This window comes from Pristis pectinata, chromosome 5, assembly GCF_009764475.1.
Source record: "Pristis pectinata isolate sPriPec2 chromosome 5, sPriPec2.1.pri, whole genome shotgun sequence".
Taxonomy (NCBI): domain Eukaryota; kingdom Metazoa; phylum Chordata; class Chondrichthyes; order Rhinopristiformes; family Pristidae; genus Pristis; species Pristis pectinata.
In genome coordinates, this window is record NC_067409.1 from 104,791,990 (window position 1) to 104,816,304 (window position 24,315).

At 39.8% G+C, this 24,315-nt stretch overlaps 1 protein-coding gene across 2 annotated transcripts in view; it reads left to right on the top strand.

Annotated features, from left to right (window-relative positions):
- tent4a (terminal nucleotidyltransferase 4A) overlaps nucleotides 1–15,736 on the top strand; it is a 51,745-nt gene extending 36,009 nt beyond the window's left edge. The window contains exons 8-12 of one of the 2 annotated variants that reach the window (XM_052016524.1): nucleotides 2,032–2,158; nucleotides 2,232–2,335; nucleotides 6,315–6,493; nucleotides 9,164–9,229; nucleotides 11,933–15,736. In XM_052016524.1, the coding sequence (XP_051872484.1) occupies nucleotides 2,032–2,158; nucleotides 2,232–2,335; nucleotides 6,315–6,493; nucleotides 9,164–9,229; nucleotides 11,933–12,109 (653 nt within the window). In that variant the 3' untranslated portion in view covers nucleotides 12,110–15,736. Of the gene's footprint in view, nucleotides 1–2,031; nucleotides 2,159–2,231; nucleotides 2,336–6,314; nucleotides 6,494–9,163; nucleotides 9,332–11,932 lie in introns of both variants that reach the window. The other variant, XM_052016523.1, reaches the window with a different exon arrangement.
- The last annotated feature ends 8,579 nt before the right edge of the window (nucleotides 15,737–24,315 follow it).

The window sequence follows — 24,315 nt, forward strand, 5'->3', positions numbered from 1 at the left end:
CATTTTTTATTTCTATTCAATGAACATAATGTCTTGCTCTTCAGGCAGTCCCTCAGGGTAGTGGAAATGAGTTATCTGTTGTTTTTGTGGGTTCTGAGGTAATGGAAGCCATTATGGAAATGCAGATGGTCTTGCAGATGGTTCCACAGATGGGGCATGAAGTGCCTGATAGAGCAAAGGGGTGGGTAGTTTGTGAGGTGGTGCATGCCATTTACACAGGGTTTCTGTGTATTTTTGATACTTGGACTGAGGTTCTTAATACTATCCTGAATGCTCTTTCTCCCCATTGAGTAGTCATAGGCCAGGAATCCTCAAGGGACAGGGGGGGTGTTGAATTTTTCAGAGGACTTTGAGCAGGTCTTTAGATCTTTTCCTCTGCCCACTGAGTAATCTCTTCCTGTGACAAAGCTCAGAGTGAAGTGTCCGTTTTGGGTGTCAGGTGTCAAACATGCACAGTTTGGCCTGCCCAGTGGAGCATAAATTCAGTATCTCACTACTTATTTGTGGGGAGAGGATATACAGAGTACCTCAGATGTTGTGACCAAGAAGAGAGGAAGTCTGACTGTGGTAACTACAACTGGGAGAATCACAGCAGGGTCCTCCTGAACTACCTTTTCCCAGCTGAAGAGCTGCTCCTGGAATCACAATGTGGATTCTGCCATCCAGAGGCATGCTAGATATCATGGTACAACAACGCAGTGGTGGGGGGGAAGAACGCAGGAAAAGCACCAACTGATATACATGTTCAATGTCATTAAAACCTCTGACTCCTTCAACCTGCCTCAAATTCAGCTGACCACAAAAATTCATTGCCATTTTGTGTTTTCTTCACGAAAGCATGCAAGCCATAATCCTAACCTATGAATATATGACAGAAGAAAATCTTGGTGCAGGCTTGTGTCACTGCCAAATGCAGGGGGAGATCTTTTGCATAATGTACATTATTTGTAATGCACTGGGTGATTACCTGAGCAATTCAAATTTTCTTAAAATAGCAGCCACATCTGTTCTCCTTCCTCCTATTATCAGGAAATTATTTAGTGGAATTAGTTACCTTGCCACAAAATCAACCTATTTAAAAGTATAATGAACTCCCTATAATAGGTATACCAGATGCTGATTGACCCGCTGAGGATTTCCAGAATTTTTAAACTCTGTTTGTCTGAACTTGGTCCACAGAGCTATATAGAAGTATCTGGGGGACAGGGGCAAGCAGTTGTTCTACAGTTATGCTACAGAGCCAGCTAGAACAGTTATGCCTCTCAAGCATTGTATATGTGTGTGGGAGAGAAGAAATTGCAGAGTTTTTTCTTTTAAGGTCTGCAAGTTAGCTGGTTTTCTTCAGAAGAACTTGATTGGACTTCGTATTGGTTTATTATTGTCACTTGTACTGAGGTACAGTGGAAAAACTTGTCTTGCATACGTTCTGTGCAGTTTAATTTCAGATAGTGGCACTTCTACTGGCAAATGCTGCCTAATTGGAATATAATGTTCCACAGTAAAATAATAGGCCCAAGTGAGTTGGGTGCAACTGGTGTCAGTTTATTCCCCATTTCAATTTATTAATCTCTCACTTGGAGTCTTGACACTGCCTTGTTCAATGGAAAAAGGGAATGATTCAGAGTGAAATGTTCAAAAGAAAAAAATTAAATACCAGACATTTACTTAAAATTAAACCCCTTTTGTTTTGATCCCTTTGAGCAATGTTCATTTTTGTATGTAGGAAATTACTTCAAGCTACAGTGAAAGCGATGCATTTTGGTGAAGGTACTCTCATGATGAATCCATTCACAAGTGGTAAAGGTTGCAAAACAGATCTTGAATTTGGGTAGTTGTTGATTTAGTTTACAGAAATACCAATATTTACAAAACTTTAACAATGGCCAGATAAGACTGCAATTAATATTATTCAGAATTGGAAAAAATGGTTTGAGCTCGGCTGTGCTGTCTCAATTTTTTTTGTTCGCAATGTGTTTCATGTTAAGGACTCAAGGCTGACTGATATTATTGAATTTTGCTGTCTCCTGGTAGGAAATGATGTTGGGAGGAGTTCATATGGAGCCATGCAAGTCAAGCAGGTCTTCGATTACGCGTACATTGTCCTAAGTCATGCCGTGTCACCGCTGGCAAGATCTTATCCAAACAGAGATTCTGAGAGGTAAGATATTACAACATTGAAATGGATAATGAAGAGTTTTCATTGCCTTATATCTTATGTATTTTTTTTTCAGCACTCTTGGAAGAATTATTAAAGTGACCCAAGAGGTAATAGATTACAGGGAGTGGATCAGGAAGAAATGGGGTGCGGTGAAGATCCTAGGATCATCTGATTCTGGTTAGTAATGCTTTCTTATGGTGAATCGACGTAGATAAATGTAAATCTCAACCTTTGCTGACCTCATAGTCGGGTAAATGTACTTTGGGTCTTTTTAACGAGCTGCTTTTTCCTCACCTGGTTGTACTTTGCCTTAGCTCTTAGTCTGCCTTCATGTAAATTTTTTTGCTTTTTTACTACATTTACCTGGGGTCATTTTTATTTTAAATAGAACCATTCACCTAATATTTTCTACATGTAAGTTTACATCTTAATATTGTACGTTGGTGTTTAACTTGTGATTTTGGGAATTAACAGGTAGAATAGAAGTATTGGCATGCTAAAATATAATCCATACAAGACAAAAGCAATACTTTCCAGAAGGCATTGTAGTAAAGTCTCCAGAAATAATCTGGAAAACATTGGCGTTTGGAAAAATTTGAAGGGGAGGGTAGTAATTGTTTCCTGCATGGATTTTGAGAAGTTGTTTGATAAAACTTCACTTAAAAATGACGTCTATGGTAGTAAAGGGTTATTTACACCATGCTTGGGAAACTAACTTAACAGATAGCAGAGAATAATGGTAAATGCTGTTGTTCAGACTGGAGGATGCTAGACAATGGTGTTTCCCAGTGATTGATGCTTGGACTTTGGGTTAATATTGATGACCTAGGGGCGCACACAGGTTAAAGTTTCCAAATTTGTAAATGACACTTATCTGTTGAAGGTGTAGTAAACAGTGGGGAGAATAGTAAAAGTCTGTACGAAGACTAACTGAATGGGCAGAGAAGTGGATGAAGTTGAATGGAGAAGTGTGCAGTGATGCACTTTGTCAGAAAGAGTAAGGAAAGGCCATATAGACTAAATAGCACCATTCTAAAGGGAATGCACAAACAGACTTGTGTGGCAGGATATAGTAAGTGATTTGGGAATAAAGCATATGGAATCCTGGCAATATCATTTAGAGGCATAGAGAACAAAATCAGGGAAGTTATGTTAAACCTGCACTGAACACTGTTCAGGTTCCAACTGGAGCATAGTTTCCAATTTTGGTCATTGCACTTTTGGAAGGACATCAAGGTCCTAGAAAAAATGTTTTACTAGCATGCTTCTAATTGAGGGATTTCAGCTGTTGGATTAGCCTGGAATTGTCCTGCACAAGGTAAGTGCTTATGCATTGGGGTTAATATGTTTCAGCATGGATAGAACATTGGGTAACTAAAGGGAAAACCAGTCATTATCCAGTTTACAAGCTGTAACTACAGGAGTGGTACAGGGATTAGTGTAGGGGGCCTCGACTACTTAGTCTGTTTAATGACTTGGACAAAAGAACCAATTTTTCTGAAAATCGGAAGATGGGCAAAGAAACGGTATCATAAAATTTCTGTAAAGAGAAAGATAAGTTAAGCGAGTAGACTAAAATTTGGCAGATGGGTTATAATGTGATGGAATATAATAATACAAGATCAATCCAATAAGAATGGGGGGGGGGGGGGGAAAGTATTATTTAAATGAAGAAATCCTACAGAGTGCTTGGAGAACTCCTGGATGGGTTCCAAGGGGAAATCAACTAGGGGCATGGTTTCGGAATAAGTGGTTGCTCATTTAAGACAGAAGTGAGGAGACCTCTAGTTGTAGTTAAGTGTATTGCATTTGCTGTCAACAATAGATATAATCATGCTAATGTTTTTTTAATTGTTGAGGCTCTGCCTGTTTCCTCTGCCCAGGAGAGATCCCAATGACCCAAAAACCTGAAGCCCCACCCCACCCCAAACCACTCACCCGGCACCAGCTTTTTAGCTATGCATTCATCTGTCTTATCTTCCTATTTCTGTACTCACTGGCATGTGACACAGAGAATCCCAAGATTACAACCCAAGAGATCCTGGTTTTCAGTTTTCTATTGCACTCTCTAAGTATCCTTCATAGGACTACATTTCTCTTACCTTGTTGTTAGTACCAATGTGGGCCATGGCTTCTGGCTGCTCATCCTCCTCTTTCAGAATGTTCTTTACCTGCTCTGGCATCTGAGAGGCAATGCACCACCCTGGACCCTTGCTTGCAGCCACAGAAACTCCTGTCTGTCCCCCTGATTATTGAGTCTCCTTTCAATGCTTGTGTAGACTGTGTCCTTCCCAGTTGAACAACAGCCAGTCCTGGTGCCACCCATTTAGCTGCTGCTACTTTGCTCTGACAAGCCATTCTCCCCTCCTACTCAGCAGTATCCAAAGCAGTGCACCTGTTAGGAGAATAACCACGGGGGGGTTCTTGCACTGCCTGCATGCCCTTTCTGGTGGTCACCTATCGACTATCTGGTTGAACCTGTGTGACTACCTTCCTGAACCTCCTATTGATATTTTGTGCCTCCTCTATGCTTTTCAGCTGGTCCAACTGCAGCTCCAACCAATCCATGTGGTCTGAAAGAAGCTGCAGCTGGACACACTTCTTGAAACACATTCGTCAGGGACAATTGACTTCTCCCTGATCTCCCACATCTCGCAGAAAGAGTGTACCACTCTGCTGACTGACATTATCAATCCTAACTATTTATGGTAATAAAAAGGAACAACCTTACCTTGCCTAATTGTATATTGCTGCTCATCCTTCTCACTGAAACCTCACTTGTCAAAGCCTCTGTATTTGTCCTCAACCACAGCACTTTGACCTCAGAAACAGCTGTTCTGAAAATGGCTGCTCCCAATATATCTACTTCTCATTCACCAATCGCACAGGTACCATCAGTCCTGCTGACAAGGGCAGGGTGGTAGATGTTGTCTATATGGACTTTAGCAAGGCCTTTGACAGGGTCCCACGTGGGAGGCTGGTCCAGAAAGTTGAATCACATGGGATCCAGTGTGAGCTAGCCAATTGGATACAAAATTGGCTTGGTGCAAGGAGTCAGAGGGTAGTGGAGGGTTGTTTTTCAGATCGGAGGCCTGTGTCTAGTGGAGTGCTGTAGGGATCTGTGCTGGGTCCACTGTCATCTATATTAACAATTTGGACGAGAACATAGTTGGCATGATTAGTCAGTTTGCAGATGACATCAAAATTGGTGGTATAGTGGACAGTAAAGAAGATTATCTGAGAATACAACAGGATCTAGATTATCTGGGAAAGTGAGCCAAAAAATGGCAGATGGAACTTAACTCTGATAAATGCAAAGTATTGCATTTTGATAAGTTAAATCAGGGCAGGACTTAGTAAATGGCAGGGCCCTGGAAAATGTTGTAGAACACAGAGACCTGGGGGTATAAGTAGTTCCCTGAAAGTGGCAACACAAGCAGACAGAGTGGCAAAGAAGGCATTTGGCCTGCGTGTCTTCATCGGTCAGGGCTTTGAGTATAGAGTTGCGATTACGCGTTACAATTGTACAAGATGTTGGTGAGACCACACTTGGGAGTATTGTGTGCAGTTCTGGTTGCGCAGTTAGAGGAAAGATGTTAAGCTGGAAAAGATGCAGAAAAGATTCACAAGGATGTTATCGGGACTGGGGAGGGCTCAACTTGTAAGGAAAGACTGGATGGTCTGGGGTTTTTTCCCCTGGAGTATGGGAGGCTGAGGGGTGATGTTATAGAAGTATATAAAATCATGACTGGCATAAATAAGGTGAATGGTCAGTCTTTTTTCCCAGGATAGGAGAGCCTAAAACTAGGGGGGATAGATTTAAGGTGAAAGGGGAAAGATTTAGAGGGAACACGAGGGGCAACTTTTTCCAGAGGGTGGTGGGTATTTGGAGCAAGGTGCCAAAGGAAGTGGTCAGGGTGGCTACAATTACATCATTTAAAAGACATGGCTAGGGAAGGTTCTGGGGGATGTGGGCCAAACACAAGCAAATGGAACTAGCTCAGTCCCATTTGCCTGTCACTTACTTTCTAACATTGACATGGAATGAAAAACTGTGAAGGAAAACTTCATTTGTATAAAAACAGCTGCTTTTTAAATATTGTTTAAACTGTTGATTCCCTATTGTATTTCTGTCTTTTTGTTTTTCCCAAATCAGATAATGGTGTTAAGATTGAACCAGTGGATAAGACAACTGGTAATGTCAATAGAGAACACCAACAGGGCCGAGATTCTGAATCTCCCTACAGCCAAGCATCACCTATGTCTTTATCCAGCCCACAGCAGCTCTCATCTGCCTCCTCTTCATCAGCTGCTTCACTGTCTGGAAGTGATATAGTAAGTATAGTCATCCAACAAACTAAACAGCATTAGTAGTTTGTGTCCAATATTGCACTCAAAATTGCATCTAAAATACAGTGTATTAATTATTTGGAATAATAGGTCATTAAGTTCTCATTATCTTGAAATTGATCTTGTGAATCCGGTTTGTAGTAAATTCTAACATATTGACATCAGTTACAATAGCACTGTGAAAGTGTTTTTAATGGTGCTTTTGACAGGATTCTGATTCTACACCATGCACAACTCCAAACCTTCACCACTTTGGCATCCCTGCATTAGCTCCTTTGATGGCAACTTTAGCACCTACACTGCCCATCCCAAGTGGGAAACCACAGCCAAATATAACAGGTGCATTGATAGTGACTTCAAATTCTCAGGTGAGAAAGCTGTTGTCCTTTGAGTACTTCAATCTCCCTTTTCAACTTTCAAAGTCAGCAGGTCTTGATATGACATAAGCAAACATGTAATCCAAAGTGGCCAATTTTTCAGTGCGCAGGCCAGCAAAATAAAAGTTTTTAGTCCATTGCACATTAGGATTTGCCAAGCTTTATAAAACAGTTGTGTGCTCTATCCTTGTTACCATTGCCCTCTTTATTCCAAAAGAATCCTAACTAATCATGACCTCTAGCTTGAGTTTTGTTAAATATTTACAAATTCTGTGAAAGGGCTCCTTATGTATTTCTCAATGGAAATTTAACAAAGGAAAATAATCAGTCTCTGGTTCTGCACTACAGAGTGCTATTCTAGCAACTGTTTTAATTTGAATTACTGATGGGGAACATCCTGAGCTTGAATCTCCCACTTTATGAAGACTTAAAAATCAAAATGCTTATTGAACAAAAACCATTTTATAAAGAATCATCCATTCTTTTCCTCAAAAAATTTTCCAAAGCTTAAAATTATTTTGATCCTTTCTACTTACTTCATTAGTCAATCATTTTCTAAAAATGTTTTGTGCACAATCAGTCCCATTTCTTACTGGTTGAACTCTCTTGGTGTGGTGAGTGTGACTGCTGTAGCTCCATGTTTGGGAAGCAGCTAGTTATGACTGAATGCATTCACCCCTAGTGGAGGCGGTAAGGTGGTTGTAAGGAAGAGAATAAAACTACATCACGGCAAAATTTGGGGCGTGGGGGGGGGGGGAGAGAGATGATTTTAATGGAAGCTTATTGAAATATATTTTTGGCCATACCTATCAAAAACTTTGTTCTGGTTGTGTGTTGGAAATTCATCAAACATAGGACATCTATAGTAAAAAAAGTCTCAGTAATTCAGTTCATCTAATTGTTTTAATTATTGAGATGTCAAACCATGTACTGTGGTAAAGAATTAAGAATAAAAAAATTTAGTCTGAATTTATAATTTGTAAGATGTATTCATGTAATGTAAATCCATAAGATGGCAGATACCACTTGGGATTCATGCTGTTTCTGGGAATTGCAGATAAACCTTATTCCACTTTATAAAAACTTTGTAATCAACTTTTAATTTTAATATCTGATTATTGGGCCACTTGTATAGCAATTTAGATTGTGCTTGGCAAACCAGTGAAACTGGGAAGACGACAGAGCCAGTTGCACATCATGGGACCAGTGCCACATGCAGGCCAGGAGTAGCAGACTTACTTTTTGAAAAGATTTAAGTTAACACATGAATAACCCAAGTTTCCCTCTCAAGGCCAAGGTTGCTGAGGCCAGTTATAACTCACTGATCATTGTTCTGTCTAAGAACAGTTAATTCAGCACAGAAAAGTGAAATGGACTTCACTTGTATATATGACTCCACCACAATGGCCTAGATCATTGATCCATCAGGGGAGCTCAGTGCAGCTATAACTATCTAAAACATTAGATGGATCAGACCATTCAACTCTTCAATCCCACTACTTTCACAATCACAGTTTTCTCCCAAGTAATTATAATCACTTGGTCTTTGATATCTCATTGCAAAAGTGTGGGGGGGGGAAAAAGTTGTCCAAAGTTTGTGCCTATTAAAATGCAATGCCGTATTTGCAGAAACATGCAACAAAAACGTCCTATTATGATCTGAAAAGTTTCACTGAGATTATGGAATTAACTTCTCCTATCTATTCCACCATTGTAATTTTTTCTAATTTGTCACTGTCATTGATACGAGCTTTTGTTCTATACTCCTGTAAACTTGGCTTAATTCAAGACATCTACTTTAAATGGAATATATATTATAGAAAAGGCCATTTGGTGTAACCAGTTGATACCAGCATTTACATGCCACTTTAGACTCTCTCTCGCATCATCCTTTGTCTAATTCTCAGCATAACACACTCTTCCCTTTACTTCAGGTTTTTGTTTCCTTTAGATGTATCTATGTTATTCATTGAAATCGCTGGATGTGTTTAACGTGGAGAATCATGTACCCATTTATGCTTTTGACTAGCTGGAAAATTTAAGTGCTTAACATAGCCACATATATACGCGCATGCGCACGCACACACACGCTTGTGATGCTGATAATGTTTAATATGTGGTGTTTTAGAATTAAATTTTTTCATTTAAGGTTTTAAAATATATAGAGCAATGAAGTATTATCAATGCAAGTAATTGCATTAACAGGATTAAAAAAGAATCTCCACAGATTTAAAAAGAAACAAGTTATTAATTTTGTCAATTTTTCTACCATCTCCAGGCTAGGATTGGTGTCTCACCAGCCAGTATTGGTGTTTCCACACACCCTGCACTTCCTTCCAGGCAGGTTTGTATTGAAGGAGCACCATTGAATCCTGTCACTGCTGTATTCCCTATCCCCCCTACTGCATCCCCTAGCCTTCTCTCAAGTCTATATATACATCACAAGGTAGGAACCAGTGAAGTGAAAACAAAGATCGAGCTTTGCAGTACTAGTACTAGACTGAACTTAATACATTTTTAGACTGCACGATTTGCAAATCTCCTGAGTAGTGATACTTGCAGAATAATTTTGACATGGGGTAATATTTTGTAGCAGAGAATAATTTTCTTTAAAACTTGTTGAATGGCTCAGCAAAGTTTTTATTATTTGTCAAAGCTTTGTATCTGCATATGGAAAAACACCAAAGGTCAGATCTCATTTTCCCCCATTGCTGAAGAATGATGCCTGTAACGGAAACTGGAATGAAAAGTAATTAGTACACCTTGTCAGATGAGGGGGGCAGATGGGTGGGAGAGGAGTTTGTTTATTTTTGTTCAGCATTTGTATATGCATGTTAGATCATGCTAAATATTAGAATTTGTCCATTAATTTTCATGTACCTTGTGTTAACAACACTAGCATATTTTGGTATTTGGATTTAAGACTTTTGGGGAAATCGGATAATTGTAATAAGAACAGCAGTCCTCAATGTACTGACTTTTGAACAGGTCAAATGAGCGAATAACAATGAGCCATCAGGATTTTATGGGTTAGAGTTTGAAAGCTAGAACTGTGTTCCTTCTAGAGATGAAGACGTGTTCTTGTCACCACACTGTAGGAAGGATGTGATTAGCACTAGAGAAACAACAAAGGATTTTAGAGGCACGACTAAGGCTGGGGAGTTGTAGTTAGGAGGAGAAATTGTCTCGGCTGGTGTTATTTTCTTCGAAACAATGGAGATTGATGGGATATAGAAAAAAAATTATTAAAGACGGAGATAGGATAAGCAGCAAGGATCTAGTTCCCACATCAGATTGGTAGGGTTGTGGATAGCAAAGAAGGTTATGAAAGGGTACAGAGAAATGTAGTTCATTTGGAAAGTTAGGTGGAGGGGTGGCAAATGGAGTTTAATCGAGGCAGGTGTGAGAATGCATTTTGGGATGTCAAATACTAACAGGACAGGAGCAGTAAATGATTGGGACCCCAGGAGTGTTGATATTCTGAGGGACCTTGGGGCGTACATTCCCAGCTCTCGGGTTGTGAAGAAGGCATTTGACATGCTTGCCTTCATAAGCCAAGGTACTGAGTATAAGAGGTGGGATGTCATGTTGCAGCTGTACAAAACATTGGTCTGGCCAAAATTGGCGTATTGAGTACTGCTCTGGTTGCCACGATACAGGAAGGATGTGGGGGTGTTATAGTGCAGAAGGAATTCACACGGATGTTGCCTGGAATGGAGAGCTTTATTTCCAAGGAGAGATTGGATAGGATGAGTTTATTCTTACTGGAAAATAAGAGGCTGAGGGGTGACCTTAAAGGCTTATAAAATTGAGGGTCATAAGTAGGTGGATAGTCCTTTTCCTAGGGTGGTGTAATCTAAAACTAGAGGGCACTTTATTACGGTGATAAGGAAAAAATTTAAAGGAGATCCGAGTGGCAAGTCTTTCATGATTATATGGTACAAGCTCCAGAGGAAGCGGTCGAGGCTATTACAATCACAGCATTTAAAAGGCATTTGCACAGGTACTTGAATAGGAAAGGAGAAGAGGGATACAGGCCTGTTGCAGGCAGATGGGATTAGCATAGGTACGCTTTATGTTGGCATAGACAAATTTGACTGAAGGTCCAGATTCAATGCTGTACAACTCTGATTCTATGACAGAAGTCAGTAACTTGGGGGCATCAGTTTGTTACTTGGTTACAGAATTAGAAGTGAATTAAATTACTTCACTCAGTGAGTGGAAGGGGTCTGGAACTTGCTGAAAGAAAAGCAGAGGTAGAATCCTCACCAACTTTAAAATTACCTTGAACAGTTGGAAAAGCCATAACCAGCAGGGCTCTGGACCAGGAACTGGGAAATGGCATTAAACTCTACCGTTTTTAACCAACAGGGGTTTATATAATGGGGTAAATTTTATATAATGGGGTAAAGGGCTTCCTACACTGTAAATTTCCATGAATGGAAGGGGTTAAATTTCTACCAGCTATTTTAACTTCTTTCAAAATAGTTTAGAGGATCAAATCAGGTTTAAAGTTTGCCAATGTCCAATAAGTTTAAAAACTCCATTCCCCAAACTAAAACAGTTGGATTGGCATTTGGCTAAATTTTGGGGTTAATGCAAGGAGGAATTTTAGGTGAATGTGCTAAATTCTTGAATGCTGTTATAACACTAGTTTTGAGGCCACTATTTAAACTGCACAACGTTTTGAGTTTAATTCCTAGACAGCATTATTCAAATCTTGCAAGACCTAAGAGTGAATCATTATAATTGCGCAAAGGAGCAGAAGATAACTTTCGTGTCCCTATTCCTGATTATTGTTCAATGATGCTCCTAAGGGTAGTAATATTCTTTTCATTGAGTGATCACAACAACACATGGGTAAAGTCTGAGGAACTAGTCATCTACAATAACATTTTACATTCAAATTTTGAAGATGAGTACAGAACTTAAAATGAATGCTTTATTGTTTTCTTGACATTTTAATGATTTTAATTGGTCTCTTGGAGATGAGCATTCTTCTTTCCTGACTTTTTGTTTCCCTTTTTGTCTCTTATAACCTTAACAGCAGCACAATGGGCCAAAGTATTCGGTGAAGGGACTCCATAATCAAGGCTCCAGTCATAATTCAGTGGGTGGCATGAAGCAGCCAGTCATTCACAGAGGGCATAACCAATATAATCGCAACATCTCAAAAAGGAGAAGACAGACGAGGGATACCATAACTGTTAGTTTAAGTCGATAGGGATGTGCCATTGGACATCATCCTCGGTCTTCACATTAAAACTGATCTTAACATCAGACTGGAAATAAAGACCAGCATTTACTTGCAGTTAGTGGGTATTGGTTAATATCTGCAACTGGCTGTTTGCATGTGTCCGATTATGATGGTTGAACTCCATCTTACAGAACATATCATCTTGTGCTAAGTATTTGTGAAGCCTTATTGGATATGGAGGTTTTGCTTTCCATAGTTCTCAAGTCGCTGCTGGAACGGCTCCGGTGATAGACCTGCAAGAGCTTGAAGCTTTCACCACAAAACTCTGCAGTTGATGAGCACTTCCTGCAATTCTTCACGGCAGAGGCAAATGTAAGGAATACTTTAACCCGAGGGTCATTCTAGTAGCTGATCTAGATGGACATTTTCAGGGCAATTAGTTTTGCCGCTTCTTAGTCATGGTTTCATACATATATCAGAACTTTTTACTCTGTACATATTGAACAAATTGTATCATTCGTGCAATAACTGTTTTCAGAAGTTTTTATTTAATTTTCATATGATGTTATTATCACATGTTTAAGTTATATTTAAGTGGAGGAGGGAAACATTTTTGAAGTTTACAAATCCTTTCCCAGGTTGCATTATCTAAGTTTGTAGAGGATTCTTAGTTTGGCAGGTTTGATATTTAAGCTGAGTGTGCTAACACTGTAAGGGATTTTGTTGAGTAGTTCTGGCTCCTTGATTCATTATATAATGCTCAGTACTAACCAGAAGTTTTAAGGGAAGTTAGCGCAACTGGAATCATTTTTTCTTCTGCTTTTGGTCATTATTTGTGTTTTAGGCTGCGTTTTCTCAGGGTCTGTTTATAGCCACCTTGAATCTATAACTTCTGATTTGAATAAGAGCCAGAAACGCAAGTCTTAACAACACTGAAGAAGCATACTCAAATTTTGTCTGAACTCTGAGAACTTTGTTCAGTGTTTAAGTTCATGCTAGTCATAAAAACATAACCTGTTAATGTTGGGGTCCAAATGGCATTTATGAACGATGTTCCCAGCTAACAGAATGTGGTGGAAGGAATTATGTTGATTCTATTAAAGAATCTGTATACCAGTATGCATATGTTCTATTAGGAGCAAAAAAGAAAAAGTACTTCTTCTACTGTATGCATTTGTAGGAAGTGTTTTGATGCAGTATTGCAATGGACAACAAAGATTTTAACTCATCTGTAATGCTGGCACTTAATGAATATTACTCATGCATACAGTTAGACTATGCAAGATTTTTTTCATGACAACCACTGTTTTGTTACCTTTTTGGAAGAGAGAAAAACTACAGCCTGCCTAGCCCTATGTTTTAAAGAATGTACCACAGTTGCCCTGAGGGATTTGACATGCCTTCTGTATTGCCTGAATTAGGTTGAAATTTAAACACAACAAAATCTCATGAAGAGGTGCCGACCCAACTAAACACTAATAGGTGGATGAAGTCCATTTGTGGAGGTGGTTTTGTTTGGAGATGATGTTGCCATGACATTCAGGAATTTGTAGGTAAACACTTGGAAATTTTTCAAGTTTGGTCTTTTCTCAGCAACAGTATACAAGGACATTTCATAATGTTACTTCTATATCATTGTGTGATATTGAGAGCTCACTGCCATGATTTTCTGTTGCATGCTGTTGACTTGTTTAGCTGGTGTGCTTTATATTCTAGAACATTCCAGTAAAGTCCACACTTTGTCTTCGTACACTGTAATTTCATGAAAATAATCTGTAAAATTTGTTTTACAGAAGGGTCAAATTTGTAGGAATTTTGTTGATGTAACATTCAAATTTGCTAATTGAAAGTCAGAAAAAAAACTGCAGTTGCTGGGGATCTGAAATAAAAACAAATTGCTGGAAACACTCAGTTCAACCAGCATCAGTGGAGAGCAGAAGCCGTTCTGCTCTAGGGCCTTCTACCTGAAACTTTAATGCTTTTTCTCTTTCCCGAGATGCTGCCTGACCTGCCGAGTGTTTCCAGCGTTTTGTTTTTATTTAAATTTGCCAAACTGCCCTCATGAAAGTGGACATTATAATACAGTGGAAACTTTCAAATACAGGTTTTCATGTCTCCGGTGTAATTAGCACAATAATGAACCTAAGGAGTTATGAATTTATAACAGATATTGCAGAATAGTGCAGTGCCAGAAAATTATTTTTTGTTCAATCATCAGTTCTGTATCAATAATTTCTGTTCATTATTGCTCTGTAGAATGATAGGTATGATGCAAGGCCAAAATAGAAGTTGCATAGCTAGACATTCCAATGCGCAAACACATTTTGGGGCAATATTTTGGGTGTAATGTACTCTAGATGCTGCATATCATTCCACACACTGACAGGAGTTTCCCATGCCACTGTTTAGATACTGCGTTTCATTAATGCTGGTCATTTAGGTCTCAGCATTTGGGTTTCTCTCTACCTGTGGTTAGCCTAGCTGGGCCATCTGTGCTGTATAACTAGAAAAGCTTTCGGTTCTCCTGATTGCTTTCAGAATTAGGATTCCTGTCCATAACCCCCCCCCCCAACCCAACATTTATCAGTGTGATTGTGAGTTAAAATTGGACACGGTGAGTAGATATTGTGAAGTTTTCTAATCTGAAATAAAAATTAATGCAATTAGGGTGATGCATCTTGCACAAAACATAACAAGCATTGTTTGGATATCCGAATCATATTATGCTTTGATTTTCCACAAAGTGCCCACGAAGAGCTTAAAGCTGTAATCTGAGTTCTGATATTTCCAAGTATATCTGTTGCATAGTCCCAGGGAATGTTTGATTTGTATATTGAAAGAATGTCCATTTCACTAAACTTCAGTCATAGTAAACAGTGAAATTGCTTTTTAAACAAAAAACAAAATTGACCCAGTGTGTTGAAACTCTTAAACTTAGCTGAATTTGTGTTCCCTGTTGACAATGATGCTACCTTTGCTGACTTTATAGCATCTTGTATAACACTAAATCCTAAATTGTCATTTTACTTTCAGACTTTGTTTACTTTAATGTTTTATTAATGGTTTATCATTGCAGTCAGAAAATGTAAGGTTTTCTACAATTGTTTTGTAATTCCACTGGACCTAAACTGAGAGGGCTAAATTCGTCAGAATTAGCTTCTGTAGTAATTAAACTCTGCCGGTTACAAAAATGGTGAGAACAAATTATTTTTATGAAATTACTGTATAAGGTATCAGTTTAATCATACTGGTGATCCCACCAAACAGTACAGCTCAAACCAAAGCTCAAATGATAAAGGGTGAAATTGTGCTGAAATGATTTTCTATTGATCATAACATCTAGCTATATAAGCTTCAGCAATGGCAGAAACACATTACTTTGTAGATATTTGGTTTATGCAATTAATATCTGAAAGTGCTGTGTATTTTGTGGTGCTAGATAACCATCTGTATCATGTTCAAATTCTGTCATGGTGAACAATGAATTGGCCTGATTACCACTGTGGGGCTGTACGTTCTTGCGTACAAAAAAGAATCGTGTTTAGGACTCTACTGGGGCAACTTGTTACGGCAAGTGAAAATTCAACATATTTTTTATGTATAGTTTTCTATTCTTTGATTATTTTTAATAAACTTACTGAAACAATTGTATTTGATCTATTGTACAAATACATTTGTGTTTTAACGAGTGTGAGCTGAGTCACAATTGTTCCTAGTTTTTAACCTTTTCCAACTGATTTGCATCGGTAGATTTTAGAATTATTCCTAATTAGTTTTAGAACTAATTCTAAGCTGAAACCATACACGAGTCTAATTTTTTGCCTTCAAGATTATTACTATTGCATCTGATGCTTTCTCGTTGCTTTACAGAGCGCAGTTTTAGCCAAGTCATTAGTGACTTGATTCTGTCCCATACAATGTAACATCCACTTAACGCTTTCACTGTTTTCCACTCCCAAGAGTCCTGGGCATGCTGTCTTTCAAAAGATGCGACATGTAATGGTAGTTATTCATCTTTTTGTCTGGCAAGGCCTCAAAACCACCTCTGCCAAAACTACAGCCTCTGCCATTTTCCCCCATTCCCTTCTTTCCCCAGCCTGTCAGGCCAGACAGCTAATATTGCCTGAGCCTAAGCCCCAATCTCATATTTCCCTAAGGTATCCACTCGTGCTCTCTCTGAGCTCTTATCCTCCCTCCTCAACTTAGCTCCTCAAAGCAGTACTTACTGTGAAACAGGCGACCATTCAGTCCATGCTGACACGAGGGGAAGCAATCCCATTCATCTCATTTCACCCTCCTATTTTTCCTATCCCGACAACATTCTCACAGGTGAATTAACTCCCCTTTTGATTCTTGGTTGTGGTAGCCAACTAACATCTTTCAGATGTGGGTGGAAGCTGGAGCATCCAACAGAAACCCACAATGTTGCAAGATGAATGTCCAAACAGACACAGCAAACAGCCAAAGTCAGGATAAAACCAGGGTCACTGGTGCTGTGAAGCAACAGCATGAACTAATGCACACCGTGCCACTCAAACTATTCCCACTTTACTGCCTGGTCCCAATGCATGCTCATGTTAACCCTTTCTCAATCAATTGTTTCCTGTATAAAATCTGCCATTGGTAACCTTCTTCAGATAGCCAGCCATCACCCTCTTCATTCCTGGAAACCACTGCCCCATCTCCAGCTTCCATTTGCTCTTAATTCTATATTTTAGCCATTCAAACTTGTTCCTGTCTTTCTCAGAAATTCTGAGTTTGAATCTCTCTAATCAGATTTTTGACTCCACCACAGAATTGGCTTTGCTCAATGTCACTAATGACAATCTATATGATTAGCACCAGTTCTTTGAGCCTCAATGGACCTCTCTTGGTCATGGTACCTTATGTGACTGTGTGGTTTTTGCTAGTGCATCTTTGAAGTGCATTGCAATATTATTGCCAAAGGTACGATATGAATGGAAATTGTTTTGTTCCTAATCTCTGTGCTCTTGCCTGTGCCCCAACATGGTAGATTAATTTTTAGCAGGAATTTAAATTTATGGTATCTACCCATCCATTCTGTTATGTTTTAGCCTAGTTTGTTTTGGAACACTGCCGCCCTGCCCGTGCTCCCCCTGCTGCCCCCCCCCCCCCTTGTCTCATTTACTGCCCTCTCCTATTGAACTCTCTGCTATATGATCTCTCCTGGCTTCCACCCTATTATAGTCCCATTCATTTGTTCTCTCATGCCTTTCACCCTTGCATTTTTTATAAAGTTGTTCATCTCAATGTTTTTTTCCAGTTCTGATGAAATGTCATTAACTTCCCTCCCTCCACTGATTTCTGCCTTACCTGCTCCATATTTTCAGCATTTTCTGTATTTATTTCAGCTTGTTATCTCTCTAAATCCTTGCATTTTTTCATCCACTTTCCCCACTTTCAAAACTCTAGAGATTGTACCATGCTTTTGTGCCTTCCATTACAAACACTAGGGATATTTTTTCCTTTGCAGGTATGTGCAATGTTATAATCAAGGATGCGTGCTGAGCCCACTGCTCTACTCTCTCTACATTCATGACAGTGTGGCCAAGCACAACTCAAACGCTATCTATAAATTCACAGATGACATCACTGTTGGTAAAATCTCAGATAGCAACGAGGAGGCTTAAAGGAGTGAGAGAGATCAGCTGGTTGAGTGGTGTCTCAGCAAGATCCTTGCACTCAACGTCAGCAAGACCAAGGAATTGACTGGATTTCAGGAAGGGGAAGTCAGGAGAACATGCACAGTCCTTGTTGAGAGGTCAGCAGTGGAAAGGGTGAGCAGCTTTGAGTTCCTGGGTGTCAACATCTGAGGACCTGTCCTGGGCCCAACACATTGATGCAATCATGAAGAAGGCACGCCAGCGGCTCTACTTCGTTAGGAGTTTGAGGAGATTTGGTATGTCACCTAAGACTCTTGCAAATTTCTACAGATGTACAGTGGAGAGCATTCTGACTGGTTGCATCACAGCCTGGTGTGGAGGCTCCAACGCACAGGATCGCAGGTGGCTGCAGAGGGTTGTAGACTCAGCCAACTCCAGGGGCACAACCCTCCCCACCATCGAGGACGTATTGAAGAGGCAGTGGCACCCATCGTTAAGGACCCTCACCATCTGGGACATGCCCTCTTCTCGTTACTACCATTGGGGAGGAGGTACAGGAGCCTGAAGACCCACACTCAACGATTTTGGAACAGCTTCTTCCCCTCCATCAGATTTCTGAATAGTCCATGAACACTACCTCGTTATTCTTTTTTTTGCACTATTTGTTTTGTAATTTATAGTAATTTTATGTCTTTGCACTGCACAGCTGCCACAAAACAACAAATTTCACGACATATAAGATGGTGATAAACCTGATTCTGATTCTAATCACTTTGCTGTTTAAATATTTGCTGAATTCATATGATTTCAGGCTTTGGTAGATAACTTATTTTTAATCTGTACCCAATCTGTATTTTGGCATTGAATAGGGTAAATGTCTTGTTTGTACTATCAAACACTGGATTGTTCTTGAGCAGCAACTTGCCTGGAGGAGGAAGTGTTGTTTGAATAACTTGATAGATCTACAACTTCTGAAGAAGAAACCAGAGCCACAGTTTTCATCCAGGTGAACACATTATAGAATTGTAACGGCAAAGATTGTGGTCTAGATTGAAGTTATGGATTTTTTTTGTGCCTCCTACATATGAGGAAATGGCAGGAAATAAAAACCCACGAAGCTACTCAAAACTGGGAGTAATGCAATTGGTAAATTTATAGAGTTCTGCTATTGTCTAACATATATGTTCAGAACCAATAATAATACATTGGTTGTGTGTCACATATGCTCCAGTCTACTCCTTGGATTGGAGGGTTGGACTTAGAAAGCAAGTAGGTAGGAAGAGAATAAATGTAAAGGACATTACATTGAAAGAGATGGTGAGGGAAATTTATCCCCATGAGTAAATGTATAATAAAATGGATTGAGAAGAAGTGGGGAATATTGGATATAAACCAAATGAGATGGATGACTTGAAGATGTATGACCTCGTATACTGGTTCAAGCCCCACGCCACTGAATTAGCACATGTAGGCACTTCAGCGTGCTCAGTCATTGTGTGAAATTATGACTGACCTGTATCCTGCTTACATAACCCATACAAATTTGGCTTTCAAATACAAATGGGTCACAGATATAAAATTGAGTTGCCATCCACTGCTTTTTGGAAGTTTCTTATCTCTATCATGGTTCGTGAAGACTAATGCTTTCTAATGTCTGAATTAACAGGCTCTGATTATCAGTTTTTTTTTTCCCCCCCATAGATTGCCTCATGGGAACAAATGTGAGTGACCACCATATTTTAGTCATCTTTGTAAGTGGACCCGCAGATCTCTCTGGCGCTCACTATTTCATTTGGAATATAAATTAACTTCTGTACACGAATAATAATCTCACATTTGGTTGTGCTAAAATCCATCAGACATTGCTCAACTCCTAAATGAGCGCGCACAGAGCACAGATGGAGGCCACTGAACCCAGCATGTTTGTGCTAGAGGGAAACAACCCAGCCTAATCCCACCTTCCAGCATTTGATCTGATCTGCAGGTCACTGCTCTTCAAGTGCACATTGCAAGTAATTTTTAAACATGAAGGTTTCAGGTAGTGTGTTCCAGTATCTCAGGGTGAAAATAAATCCTTGTCTTTTATCTCCCATATAATCTTTCCACCAGTAATTTAAAATCTAAGCCCTCTTTTTGCTTGCCCTACTGTGGGAGTTAGGCTCTTCCTATTTACAGTCTCGGCCCCTTAATTTTTGATATCTGAAGTCTCCTGTTAATTTCCAAAGAAAATGGCCTAAATTTGCTCCTAGCTGCCATTTTCCAGGCTCAACAACATTGAAAGTCCCCTCTACCCCAAAGAGCGCAACTGTATTTTTGGTGACTGGAATTCTGCCACAGTACTCGAGCAATGGTTTAATGATTGTAAACAGTTCTAGGGTAACCTCATTTTTGTATTCTGTGCCTTGGCTACAAAACAAAAGCATCCTTTTTGACCACCTTATTCACCAGTCCTGCTAATTTTAAGTATAGGTGCATACTTGTCATTTCTGTTTGTACTCGGTATCCTCCCATTTATTGTACATTCCCTTGCCTTATTATGCTTTCCTAAATCTTAACCTCGCACTTCTGAATTCAATTCCATTTGCTGCATGTTTTGCCCAACTGATTAGAACATCTGTATCTTCCTGCTTTCCTTTTCATTATCAACCACATTGCCATCTTTGTCTTGTCTGTAAACTATTTAGTATTCTTGCCTACACCTGTCTAACTTAATATGTATTACAGGCCAGTGGGGGGTGTAGGTTTGCCAAGCAAGGAGTCTCATTGATCCCACTACTAACAGCATTACTTTAGCTTTACTGTTACTGAGCCAGTTTTTGGATTCTATATGCTGGGATCCCATGGACTTTAGACCAGCCTGCAAGGTTGGACCTTGTCGAAGCTTTGCTGAAGTCCATATGAATATACTAAAAACACTACCCTCTTTGTCATTCAAAAAAAATTACAATGCAGTTAGACGGACACAATCTCTGAAAGTATTGATGCTGGAATAATTTGTGCCTTTCTAAGTGAAAGCTTGTATCCTAGAATGAATTCCAGAATACTGCTTAAAAGGTGAGATAAAACAATTATGAGCCAGTTTAAACTTTAGAGCAATGGTGCAGAATAAATGGTCTTCTAATCCTCTGACACCGCTCCTGCGGCCAGGAAGAATTGGAAAATTGTTGGGGTTCTGTGGTTTTCTTCCTAGCTGCTTTTAACAGTCTGGCATAACTTCATCCAGGCTTGGAGGTGTATCCACATTGAAAGATGCTAAACTAAATATCTTCTCCATTGCAGTATCCCACCCAGTATTTTATCTGTAGCATCAGTGCATCTGCCCTTTTTGTGAAGCCATTTGTTAAGAACCTTGCCTACGTCTACTTCCTCTACACAGTTTACCATTTTGATACCTAAAAGGCCCTACTCTTTGTATATCCTCTTGTTTGTATGTACTCACAAAACATCTTTGAGTGTTCTTTTGATCTTGCTTGCCAGTAATTTTTTCATACCTTCTTTCTTACCCTAAAATCCCTCTTACTCACACACATTCTATGTTCATCTAGTTTTGTATTTAGCTCATAATGTCCCACAAGCTTTTTTTACCTTTCTGCTGAATACTTTGACACTCAAAGGTCTCGAGATATGGCCGTCTCGTCCTGTTTTTGGGAACATGTTTACCTTGGATAACACAGACTGACATTTTGGTGTAAAGTAAAGGAAAACTGCTTTGTTAGAGGTGCTGTCTTTTTATCAATTTGTCAATCAACAGCATTGAAACAAATTACCTGGTCACTTAATGCTATTTTGTAAGATTTTTTTTTTGTGCAAATTTGCTGACATATCTGTTATGGCAACAATCTTGCCTCAATAATACCTACTGCTTTGAAGGGCACTGAGAAGCTGCTGATGTGGAAGTGGCTGTAAATCAGAACTCATTCCGTAGTGTATTCATGATAAATGTGTTGTGGTATTTTCTAACTAAATTTCAAAATGGATGTTTGATTCTTGACAAGCAACCAGCTTTGTCTGGTAATTAAGCAAAAACATGAGCTCTGCTTATAGTTCTGATGTGCATTGTCTTTCTCAAACCACCAAGACCTAAGCACCGTGCTTGTGCACTGTGCTTAAGTGAAATATTTCAGGTGACAAAATTTACTCTTGGATACTCAGGATATTTCTTATTATCTTCGGTTTTAATTTGAATTTAAACATCAGAGGGAGCAGGAATATAACTTCACCGATGCATCGACCAGTGCATGGACTCCGGGCCTAGAAATTCATCCACATTGCACTGTGATTGTGTACCATGAAGCAAAGTTTGATATTTTCACCCATAATTTGCAGTATTCTGTAGGCTTCATGAAACTTGTCTTACTGATATATAGGGTGCAGGCTTGCAATTGTTTGTATTGATTGACATAAAAAATTCCAATGGTAATTTAGTTGACATTGAGTTACCCATATTTCTCTCATTATTACCTCAGCCACAGTTGCTTCTGCAAGGGATGATAGGAAGAATGGCTCAGGTCCACAAGCCTTTAACCCCAAGAATGTAGAAGAATCCATGCTCTAGTTCTGGAGAGGAATGTATGCGGGCATTAAGGTTTACTTAATTAGTGGTGATCTGCAGGCAGAGGTCCAGCCATGGGTCCTTACTTTGACAGCTCAACTTGCAGAGGTCAAGGTTGCTGTGATCCTGAATCTCCTGACTTGGGTCATTCCAGACAGCTGGAGCTGATATTCCCAGATTGCTCTGTATTGTAATTTTAAGGAAGTTATTGATGCTTACTATTTGAGAAAAGATTCATTTTGTTTCCTTGAGCAGGGGACCATAAAGTGGAGTGGGCAGATGGGTTTGAAGTTTGGAGGCTTCCCAACATTCTGTCCTCTTGACTCCTACATGTGTCACTGAAGTACATGGAAACAGTCCACAGCAGCAAGCATTTTAATAAATGGCAACATTTAGATAAGGTGAAAGGAAACCAATTAGAATCCTGTTCTCTCCCCGAGTAGCAGCTTTCCAAGTTGGTTTTCTAGGTCCAATACAACCATGCACCATCCCAATGTGACTGCTTACAATTGCTAACAGAAAACTATTTTCTAATTGTTGTGACAGCAGATGTCATTGATTATTATCATTGGCACTGTCACAGCACCTACACCTGGGCTTGTTACGCAGTGTAAATTGGATTGCACCAGTTCCATCATTGCCTCCAGAATTCACCCAATGAGCATCGCACTGGTAGTTGTTAACTGGACAGAAACAGCCCTCTGCTCCTGGCATGTAGCGTTCTATTCCCCTGAGGGCCGCAGTCTGCTTCTAGATGGCAACCAGCAGTGGACTTGCTGAAGTTATTCCAATAGGCATACAATCTTAGCCTGGCATGTCTGCCTATGCATCAGTAGAAACAGAATAGTCCTTCATTAGCTGCTGTGCAGTGAGACTATGACTGCTGACTGGCAATGAGGTATGCACTAACTTCTGACTGGAAAGCATGTGTTCCTGGCTTCAGTGAAGCTCTTGCCAGAGCTGAGAGGAGTTCTTCCCCCAGTGAATTTCTCGCAGGCTCTAAGACAGGCTAAGCAATGACTGTGCACTTCAATATTGACATAGTTACTAAGGGCCCAGGTGTGACTACACTTGGGATATTGTGCACAGGTCTGGTTTCTCTACATAAGAAAGGGTATACAGGCAATAGAGGGTGAGTACCAGATTGATTCTTGGAGCAGCTGGATTCTCCTGTCAGATGAAACAGACCTACACTCTGGAGTTTAGATTAATGCAAGGTGATCTCATGGAAATGTACAGGGTTCTTATATGGTTTGGCAGGGAAGATGTTTCCTCTGGCCAGAGATTCTTGAACTTGTCACAGTCTCAATTAGGGATCAGTGTTTTAGGTGTCAGTGCAATAAAGTGACGGTGGGGTAAAATACCAGTCATGATCTCAATGAATGGTGGTGCAGATATGAGGGACTTTGGCTTTCAAGTTTTTATATGCATCTGCAGCTGATTTCCTATTCATGATCTATTATCATCGCAGTCTTTGGAAACACAACCTCATGTTTAGAGAGTATGCATTATGAGGAGAGACTAAGGGAGCTAGGACTTTACTCTTTGGAGAGAAGGAGGATGAGAAGAGACATGAGGTGTACAAAATATTAAGAGGAATAGATAGAGTGGACAGCTAGCGCCTCTTTTCCAGGGCACTAATGGTCAATACAAGAGGGCATGGATTTAAAGTAATGGGTGGGAAGTTCAAGGGAGATATCAGAGGGAGGTTTTTCTTTTACCCAGAGAGTGGTTGGGGCATGGAATGCGCTGCCTGGGGTGGTGGTGGAGGCAGGTACATTGATCAATTTCAAGAGATTGTTAGATAAGCATATGGAGGAATTTAAAATAGAGGGATATGTGGGAAGAAGGGGTTAAAGGGTTAGATAGTCTTAGGTGAGGCTTAAGGGTTGGCAAAACACTGTGGGCCAAAGGGCCTGTATTGTGCTGTACTGTTCTATGTCTATGTCCTGGAGGGCTGGTACACCATCTTCCCTAGGCCTCTATCCTGCTCATGCCAATTGCCCTTCTGTATTAAATCTAATCCTCCCTTTTAGGTCTGATCAATCCTCATGGTG